We start from the raw sequence: 10,704 nt of genomic DNA, 5'->3' as shown, positions 1-10,704 counted from the left end.
TTCCAGAGTGGTTGTCATGAGATTGTGTAAATTCTGCTGATCTGATTCATCCTCTTAACCGAGGTGCCGTAATTACTGGTTGTGTGATCTAGTTGTGCCTGTTAGAATTTAGAATCCAGGTAGATTCAAAGCTCAGTTTGGGATTAAAATCTATCTGCCCATGTTTAGTAGAACAGAAGTAAGAACATAGTTGCAGGTTCTAAAATTGGCTCAAACTGAGCTACTCATTTGTTTCTGGACCTACCTACAGTATAGGCTTAGGCAATTATACCTGCAAATTGCTCTAGCAGTTCAAATTATGCAAATGCACACTACCGTATGCACTCATTGGGATTTCTAGCCTTTCGCAAAAACACTGCAATTCTCTGGAGCGTGGATCTGTTCGGAGATATAGTAGGCGAAAGGGTCAAACTTGTGAAGCAACTCCTTTTGTGATACATTTGGTTCATTTTCAAGGGGGATTGCAGTGACACGTACATATACCCCGGGGATACATTCTTCAACTTCAACTGGGTTTGCAATAAAAAACTTTAGTTATCTGATGGACCGTACTGTACTGTAAAGAAGTCAACAGCAATGTCAAAACATCTAGGAATCTTAGTTGACCAATTGTACTGCTTTGCTTAGTGTTTTCTCCTTTGCCATCTGTCTGTCTGTCTGTCTGTCTGTCTGTCTGTCTGTCTGTCTGTCTGTCTGTCTGTCTGTCTGTCTGTCTGTCTGTCTGTCTGTCTGTCTGTCTGTCTGTCTGTCTGTCTGTCTGTCTGTCTGTCTGTCTGTCTGTCTGTCTGTCTGTCTGTCTGTCTGTCTGTCAGACGGACGGGACGGTCTGTCTGTCTCTCGCTTGTCTGCCTGCCTGTAGGTCTGTGTTGTGTGCCAGCTGTCTATCTGTCTGTCGGGCAGGACCTGCTGCAGTCAGTTTACAGTACTGACACACAGGAGACACAGACGAGTGCACTGTGACACTCAGGGATCTATTTCTATCCCTTCTACTCCTATGTGCCCCGACCCCCAGACCCCGGCCCCCAGCCCCACTCCTCCTCTCACACCATGCTGAGAATATACTCCTCTAATTGGGTTGGCTCCTGCTCACACGCACTCTGATCCCATTCCACCACTCTCGCTCCTTCTCTCCCTTTCTCCCTCTCTCTGTCTCTCTGTCCAAAGGGAAATGGGGCAGGGAACATTATCAAGCCACTGCTCTGCTGTAAAGTCACACTTCATCCATGCAGTTTTTTTTGCATACTACTGGACAGTGTCTGTTATGTAGTTAAATAGCAACAGGTTTACAATAGTGATAATCTGCTATTACTGTTACTTGCTTAGCTTCCTCTTCTTTCCCCCTCCTCTTCCTCCCTATTTTCCATATCATCATAATGTATCTATGGTCTTGTTTATGCAACAAGCAAATATAGAATGTAATGACTGATTGGGACAACTGAAACAAGGAATCCTAAAGTAAATCAGATAATCCATTTATTTTGAGAGAGTATTGACTTTTATAGGGGAATGTAGACAGTTGGACACATCTGACTCAGTAAATGATGATAGATGCCACTTGAAATTCTTTCTTGTATAATGATGTCATCATTTCAAATAATGTGCATGTGAGAGTGACCACTATTTTTTGGGGTCCACTGTGGGTCATAAGGCCCGGGGGGGTGTGGTATACGGCCAATAAACCATGGCTAAGGGCTGTTCTTATGCACAATGCAATGCGGAGTGCAGGGATACAGCTCTTAGCCGTGGTATATTGTCCATATACCACAAACCCCAGAGATACCTTATTGCTATTATAAACTGATTACCAATGTAAATGTCATACCGGTGGTATACTTTCAGCCAATCAGCATTCAGGGCTTGAACCAACCAGTTTATAAATAGGCTTATTGTTAATTTTATGGGGTCAAATCTGCTTACTCATGGTAATCTTGAACTAGTTAATTAAAACATTTGTATTTATTTCAACATATTATTTTCTTCACCTTGAAATTGGGTAGTAGTTACAATTGTGATGTAGGCTAGGTTTTATAGTAGATCAATGAGAAAAAACATAGTCATGCATTTCAATTCCATATAAGGCAGCAAAATGTGAGACTTGTGCCAGGGGTTGTACTGTACATTTCCAATACTCACAGTGTGCATGTCAACATCACAGGGTTGTTTCACTTTAGAACCTTATCACGCTATGACATTAGTTTCTTGTTTTTCGAACAACATTACTGTATCTTTATTGTTATTTATCATCTTTGAAAGTTATTCAATGTATCTTCCTACATTTGTTGATTAAGGCAGGTAAAACAGAGGTTTTAACTTTGAAGAAGTGACTATACAAAACATTTGTAGTGAGGAGAGTAACCAGCATGTTTTCTGGGACACTAGTTGTCATATTTGGTCTCTTAGCCTACTGGTCATTCTGTATTATATTACGTAACTATCCATTTTTCGTACTGTTCCAACCATCGTCAGCTTCCTCTTGAGGAGCTCCTGTCCCAGCTTGTGCGAAGTAAAGAAGTTAGCGCATGTGATGTTGTGGCCACTGGGTCCCTGTGTCATGTTCAGGACAACCCGCGTCCCTTGATTCTTGTCAGGGGCTCTGCAATCTGGCTTTCCCATATACACTTGCAAGTTCCACGCATATGATGAAGCAGCATCACAGGCAGTCCAGATCTATATTCCAAATGTTGTGGATTTAGACGGTATGTACTGTCTGAAGGGGCAGCCCTAAATGGCAAGCTGCTCATCAACAGTAATGTTGGGCCCAGGGTTGTAAAACAGGCAAAGCGGATAATCCTGAAAATAATGTGAAAGTTTTCCAGAGACATTGTTGCATGGAAAAGTTATCTGCCAGTTCCTGCATCCCACAGGGATTCTGTGGATTCCCCTTTGGATCTGAAAACACCATCAAGGATAAGGACCCCAAAGTATGCATGTAAATGAGTTTGGTCCATCTCCTTCCATCTCTCTCCAAAAACACACCTTCCCTCCAGATTAGTGCAGTCCAGAATGATTTTCTGGATGGTGTCTGGGATAAAAGAAGACTTTATGTCCTGCACATGAGTAACATGAGTAACATGAGTAACAGCCAGCCGCTTCGGCCCTGGTTGCATCCTTATCATATTAGCAGCCATGCAGGGTGGCTAATTCCTTGGGCAAGAAGACCATTACATTTCACAACGTTTCGACATCCATATTTCTCCTGCAGGCTGCTGATTAACTGGTTCTGACGGGCTGGTCCTGGGGCTGGCTGAGGGTCAATCTCGTCCTCTTCTTCCACCTCACTGTCAGTCTCCGAATTGACAGACATGATCCTCATATTTGGAAAATTCTTCATTTTCCAAAGTGGAAGACATTCCTTCCACACTAGCTTCTCTCTCTGCAAAAAATATTCTAAGGCTCTCTGAGCAGAGATTCTTTTTGCCATGCTAATTTATTTATTGGTAAGGAGCCACACATGCAAAGCTGTTTATTTGTTGTGTCCCTCCCTCAATTTGTTCCTGGCTGGGCTGGTGAATACTGAATTTAAAAAAATGTATTGCAATAATGTATCAAAATAATGTATTGTAATAACATTGTGCAGGCTCCTGCAAGACATTGCGTAGTTTCACACACTACAAAGGGTAAAGAGTGTGAGAAAAGCAGGAGACAGGCAGGTTCTTGGTGGTATGTTGAAACAGCAGGCCCAGGGAGGAGGAAGAACAGAGTGAAGGCACACAGCAAACCTTTTTGTTACATTTGAACTTGTTTACACCGACACACACTTTTTTATTACCCTCGGATTCAGTGGACTCGAACACCACCTATGTAATATAAATATGTAGGGGGGTGCACACTGTGCACCCAATGAAAATATATGTTATTTTACATGTTCTTCACAGAAAATGAGCCAAGGCGAATGAGTCTCAGGGTGAAAGAAGTATTAATTGTATCATTTTCTTCTAATATACATTGAAAATGGGTCCCACAGACCCGAACACCACACAAGGGTCAATACATAGTTATTGTAACACCTCATCGGGCAGACATCAGATTAGCATCCAATTGGTTACTATTTGATTTCGTAACCATTGCCAATCATTGATTGATCATCAAAATTCTTGGTCCGGTTTAATTTATGGGCCCACTTTTCACAACAACAACAAAATATGCCATATTGTCAAACATCTTGACGCCATAATACACACCAGTGAAAAGTCTGGACAAACCTTCTCATTCAAGGGTTTTTCTTTATGTTTACTATTTTCTATATTGTATAATAATAGTGAAGACATCAAAACTATGAAATCACACATACGGAATCATGTAGTAACCAAAAAAGCGCTAAACAAATGAAAATATATTTTAGATGGTATATTCTTCAAAGTAGCCACCCTTTGCCTTGATGACAGCTTGGCAAACTCTTGGCATTATCTCAACCAGCTTCACCTGGAATGCTTTTCATTCACTCATTCATTCATTCATTCATTCATTCCAACTCATCCCAAACCATCTCAATTGGTTTGAGGTCAGGTGATTGTGGAGGCCAGGTCATCTGATGCAGCACTCCATCACTCTCGTTTTTGGTCAAATAGCCCTTACATCGCCTGGAGGCATGTTGGGTCATTGTCCTGTTGAAAAATAAATGATAGTACCACTAAACTCAAATCACTGCAGAATGCTGTGGTAGCCATGCTGGTTAAGTGTCCCTTGAACTGTAAATAAATCGCCAACAGTGTCACGAGCAAAGCACCACCACACCATCACACCTCCTCCTCCATGCTTCAAGGTAGGAACCACACATGCAGAGATCATCCGTTCACCTACTCAGCGTCTCACAAAGACAAGGCGGTTGGAACCAAAAATCTCAAATGTGGACAGATTTCCACCGGTCTAATGTTCATTGCTCGTGTTTCTTGGCCCAAGCAAGTCTCTTCTTATTATTGGTGTCCTTTAGTAGTGGTTTCTTTGCATCAATTCAACCATGAAGGCATGATTCACGTAGTCTCCTGAACAGTTGATGTTGAGATGTGTCTGTTACTTGAACTCTGTGAAGCATTTATTTGGGCTGCAATTTCTGAGGCTGGTGACTCTAATTGACTTATCCTCTGCAGCAGAGGTAACTCTGGGTCTTCCTTTCCGGTGACGGTCCTCACGAGAGCCAGTTTCCTCATAGCGCTTGATGGTTTTTAAGACTGCACTTGAAGAAACTTTCAAAGTTCTTGACATTTTCCGTATTGACTGACCTTCATGTCTTAAAGTAATGATAGACTGTCATTTCTCTTTGCTAATTTGAGCTGTTCTTGACATAATATGGACTTGGCCTTTTACCAAGTACGGCTATCTTCTGTATACCACATATACCTTGTCACAACACAACTGATTGTCTCAAATGCATTAAGAAGGAAAGATTTCATAAATGTACTTTTAACAAGGCACACCTTAATTGAAATGCATTCCAGATGACTACCACATGAAGCTGTTTGAGAGAATGCCAAGCGTTTGCAAAGCTGTCATCAAGGCAAAGGGTGGCTACTTGGAAGAATCTCAAATATGAAATATATTTTGATTTGTTTACTACATGATTCCATATGTGTTACTTCATAGTTTTGATGTCTTCACCACTATTCTACAATGTAGAACATTTTACAAATAAACCCTGTAATGAGTAGGTGTGTCCAAACCTTTGACTTGTACTGTATATAATATGCACGAAACAAAAAATATAAACGCAACATGTAAATTCATGGTCCCATGTTTCATGAGCTGAAATAAAAAATCCCAGAAATGTTCCATATGCACAAAAAGCGTATTTATTTGACATTTTGTGAACAAATTTGATTACATCCCTGTTAGGTATAATTTTTCCTTTGCCAAGATAATCCATCCACCTGACAGGTGTGGCCGATTAACAAGCAGATTAAACAGCATGATCATCACACAGGTGCACCTTATGCTGGGGACAATAAAATGCCACTCTGACATGTGCAGTTTTGTCACACAACACAATGCCACAGATATTTCAAGTTTTGCAATCCACAGGCCACAATCAACAGCCTGATCAACACTATGCTGAAGGAGATGTGTCATGCTGCATGTGGCAAATAGTGGTTACTAACGGGTTTTCTGATCCATTTTATTCAGGGATCTGTGACCAACAGATCCCTGATTAGGGCATAATTAGGGCATCATTTATTCATTTATTTATTTCAATTGATGGATTTCTTTATATGAACTGTAACCAGTAAAATCTTTGAAATTATTGTAGGTTGCGTTTGTATTTTCATTCAGTTTACATAATATAATGACATTAACTGTACTGTAGCATCTCTGTACTGTAGCATCTTTCATATGCACCCATTAACACCCATAATTGTCCTAGGAAAGCAGAGATAATTTGTGCAGGATTATAGTAGGGTATAGATACAAAATGCTGGGTTCACTCAAGTAACACGTTGCGTTCTCAACAGTCATCTCACATTGCACACAGTGACATTACAGATCCCAATGACAGATCAGTGTTGCGAAATCTGCTGGAAATGAACACAAACGTGACCTGACATGACTTGCAGATGATATCTCAAGCAGAACTTCTCAACATCTCTGTTTATAAGGCCCTACATTTGGACTGAGAAGACACCTGAACTTTCTGAATACTTTTTGAGGAAGGCAGAGGTCATCTTCTCTCTGCTGACTTTGGTAAGGATATTTATGATTTTGGTGTTTTACTCATAACAAAGCTATGAATGCCACAAATAGATCAAATAGATTTGTACCCGTCGCTCTCAAAACATTGTAGAAGTGAAATAATAATGCATATATTTTGTATGGACTTATTTTATTGTGCATAAATCTGTGATATACTGTATCTGAGTAACACACTGTGTTGGTATAACTCTGTACATGAAAAGAACTGCAGTGAGACTACCAGAGCACCACCATTGTCCAGGTCATCATGGGAGTCATGACTGTGTCTGTTCTTTTCTGTGTCCTCCTCACCTTCCTGGGGACCGAGGTGACTGGTGAGTGACAGCCATGCTTGAGCTCAATCCCATCTCCACTCCAGATACAGTGTACATAGAAACGTTTTTCCATAATTTCCTCTCAGGATTTTTTTGTTTGGTTCAATCTGTTATTGTGGTAATTTCGCATGGAACATACAGCTTGCAGGGATCTGAAATATTTGTCTTCTCAGGGAGGTCTCCCCTATGGTCTCCCAATTTACCCAGACCAGTGGAGAGATTTGCAAGAAGATCTGAACCAATTAGAAATCTGTACCAGTGTCCATCTGGGTTTTCTCGACCCAACCATTTCTGGAGCACTTGCTACCGTTTTGACAGCAGTTTGAAGTCAATGTCGGCGGCAAATGTAAGTTTCATGACTGATGTTTACTGACATGCATCCCATTTAGAGTGATGATACGTGAGGTGGAAGATAGATTGTTGTATTGTTCATCCTCAATATATGAATATGAATGAGATGGAACGCCTATCAGTTCAGCTTTATGGATGATACAAATAAAGACAATGAATGAATATGAGAAGTCAATGTCAGGCTCTTGCTTCCTCGTACAGAATGCATGCCGTCAAAGAGGTGGATCCCTTGCTTCTATCACTAACAGTAAGGTGTACGAGTATGCTCTTTCCCTGGTAGACGATGGATATATCTGGGTTAAGGGGAGCCATGAGGTAAAATACACTATTCCTAGTCCCCAAAGCACTCTAATTTAATATTTATTTTGGTTAATACTGACTACCAATTAAATACTGATGTTAACTTTTCCCTTTTCTCCCTGGCAGTCTGGATTTCCCCAGAAGAACTGGTTGAAAGGCTCTGTGCGTGACCAGAATGGAAAGCATGAGGGCTGCTTGGCATTGGTGAAATTTGGTGGTCAGTATCGCCAACTTATTCTTTTTTTGGTAACAGTACACAATAGGGATCTGGTAAAATTACTTTTATAGGGACCACAGATTAACTGTGTTCATATAGTTGTGCCACAACTGTCTAGACAAATGTGCTCTGGAACCCCACTTCGTGGAACCCCAAGTAGAATGATCTAAGGGCTGGATTCAATCCGTATCGCAAACGTGCAGAGGAACATCTGCGTTAAAACTCCATTTAAATTTAAACTCAATGTTCCCTTGTTCGCAGAGAATGCATTCATGGTAAATGCTGCATATGTCATCTCAATCAGAAATTACCTTTACATTTTAACTCGGATGTTCTGCGATATGTTCCACGATACTTCCACGATACGGTGAGCAGGAGTGCAATGTCGATTCACTCCATAGTGGGTTTTTATAGTGGTAGAGGAGCTCCTCTGGTTAAATACAGAATGAGAAAGTTCTGTCATTTTCATCAGTCCCATTCAGTGAAGGGTCAACAGCCGTACGTACCTGTTGTCCATGGTCATTGTTCTTCTGTTCTGCCTTGTCCTGAAACTCACAAGGACATTCTCCTTTACAGAAAAAACTGGTTTTGATGATATCAGCTGTTCCAGAGTGGACAACACCGCGTTCGCTCTCTGCGAGATAGAAACGTCCTAATTCTTCGTGTAAGAAGGCCAAACAGAGAGTGGATTTTGCCAATACTCTCTGATTTTATTTTTCTACTATCGCTCCAAATTGTTCTGAATTGACTTTAAGTCTAATACTCAGAAACAATATCATGAAAAGTGATGTAATGGCTACAGATTCATACATAATGACACATTGATTCAATTGTATTTCACGTGGCCTTTTTTCTACTGAAATGAATACTGGTTTTGCAATGGAATTGTCACTGTAGTATTCTGGAAGCTATCTTTAAGATACTGTACCAAACATGTGGGTACATACAAAAAGGTTTGATTCCCTTACAATCCCATTTCAAGATGAATTCTATAATTATGAAAACATACAGTTATTCTCAATACTTACGCTAACAGTTGAAATAGTCTATATCCATTATATCTGGAATATCTATTGAATTTGTGAACTTGTTGTGCCATGTACATCCCTCCTTGCTTCCTTGCATAATCCTTTTGAATAAAAACATTCAGCATCACCCTGTCTCAGCATGATCAACTTATATCACTGTAAAATAAACAACATCAATCAGTAGGGTCATCTCAACCAGCAGCACTTACATAAATAGTATGTGCACTATCTCGTCATATTTTATTCATCATATTTGTTAACATTATTATAAAGTGTTATGATTGTTTTTAACATCTGTGTTCTTGCATGTACATTGATTGATTGATTAATCTTATGCTACACATAGATAAATAGCATACATTTTTCTAAACAAATCCAATCAGTTAGTTTGATTTATTGCACCTGTTACTGAAATGGTTGTTCCAGTTTAAATGGTTTAGGTAGTCTCCTTATCAACTTTCCTAACCCTGACAGTCATTCCCAATGCAGGTTACAGGTGAATAAAAATGCAAACTATTGGATGTCCTAACCTTGGCCGGATTCCAATAGGAATTACACTTCACTTTGCAAGCCAGTATAATGTGACTTGCAGGCCTGATGTGGACTGTAAAGCAGGAGTTTCCTGAAACCACTGCTTTAGGGTAAAATTAGGCCATCAACGTAAGTTCTGATGATATATGTGTTGTAAATTTGTAGAGTTACATTTTAATGATAGCATTCACCTAGGTACTCATTTGTTGCGTGTTTGAATCTCATCATGGACAACTTTAGCGTTTTAGCAAATTAGCAATTTTGCAACTACTTACTACTTTTGAACTACTTAGAAAGTTAGCTAACCCTCCCCTCCCCTTAACTTGAACCCTTTAACCTAACTCCTAACTCTACCCTTAATCTAAACCCTAACCTTAACCTCTAGCCCAGCTAATGTCAGCCATCTAGTTAATGCATTAGCCACCTAGCCATCCAGCTAAAGTTAGCCACAACAAATTGGAATTCGTAACATATCATACGTATTGTAAATTCGTTACATATTGTACAAATTGTCATTCGTAACGTATAACATGAATTGCAATTCGTAACAGATCATACAAATTGTAATTCTCATATGATACAAAATGTATGATGTACATCCACAAATTAATAAATACATACCAAACATAACATATAATACTTTTTGAGCGTCCCTGTTGGACGTACTGCCAAATTCTCTAAAACGACGTTGGAGGCGGATTCTGGTGGAGAAATTAACATTCAGTTCTCTGTCAACAGCTCTGATGGACATTCCCGCAGTCAGCATTGCAACTGCACACTCTCTTAAAACTTGAGATATCTGTGGTATTGTGTTGCGTGACAGAGCTTCACATTTTAGAGTGGCCTTTATTTGTCCCCAGCACAAGGTGCAACTGTGTAATGATCATGCTGTTTAATCAGCTTCTTGATATGCCACACCTGTCAGGTGGATGGATTATCTTGGTTTAGGAAAAATGCTCACTAACAGGGATATGAACACATTTGGGCATACAATTTGAGATAAATACGTTTTTTGTGTGTATGGAACATTTCTGGGATTTTTTATCACTTTGCGTTTATATTTTTGTTCAGTGTCAAATCTGCTTACTTGTGGTAGCTAGTCAATTAAATACTTTTACATTTTTCATTTTTAACTAGTTAGTAAAAATGTATTTCTTCATATTCTATTCTTCACCTTGAAATTGGGAAGTATGATCAGTGGAGGCTAGGTTTTGTAGTAGATCAGTGGAAAAAGGTTAAATTCCATAAAATGTAAGAATTGTGCCAGGGGTTTTACTGTACA

At 39.8% G+C, this 10,704-nt stretch overlaps 1 protein-coding gene across 1 annotated transcript; it reads left to right on the top strand.

Annotated features, from left to right (window-relative positions):
• The first annotated feature begins 6,545 nt into the window (after positions 1-6,545).
• LOC124003501 lies at positions 6,546-9,018 on the top strand. The gene is made up of 6 exons (XM_046311796.1): positions 6,546-6,672; positions 6,885-6,995; positions 7,169-7,341; positions 7,548-7,661; positions 7,773-7,863; positions 8,440-9,018. The coding sequence occupies exons 2-6, from the start codon at positions 6,929-6,931 to the stop codon at positions 8,517-8,519; spliced, it is 525 nt and encodes a 174-aa protein (XP_046167752.1). The 5' UTR covers positions 6,546-6,672; positions 6,885-6,928; the 3' UTR covers positions 8,520-9,018.
• The last annotated feature ends 1,686 nt before the right edge of the window (positions 9,019-10,704 follow it).

This window comes from Oncorhynchus gorbuscha, linkage group LG18 (genome assembly GCF_021184085.1).
Source record: "Oncorhynchus gorbuscha isolate QuinsamMale2020 ecotype Even-year linkage group LG18, OgorEven_v1.0, whole genome shotgun sequence".
In the NCBI taxonomy this organism is placed as follows: Eukaryota; Metazoa; Chordata; class Actinopteri; order Salmoniformes; family Salmonidae; genus Oncorhynchus; species Oncorhynchus gorbuscha.
This window is presented reverse-complemented; position numbering and strand designations above follow the sequence as displayed.

What these genes read in the sequence shown, in the direction of transcription:
- LOC124003501 (XM_046311796.1), top strand. Translation starts at nt 6,929, where the DNA reads ATGGGAGTCATGACTGTGTCTGTTCTTTTCTGTGTCCTCCTCACCTTC. An exon ending in CCTGGGGACCGAGGTGACTG is followed by an intron (nt 6,996 to 7,168) that starts GTGAGTGACAGC and finishes TTGTCTTCTCAG; the next exon opens with GGAGGTCTCCCCTATGGTCT. An exon ending in GGGTTAAGGGGAGCCATGAG is followed by an intron (nt 7,662 to 7,772) that starts GTAAAATACACT and finishes TCTCCCTGGCAG; the next exon opens with TCTGGATTTCCCCAGAAGAA.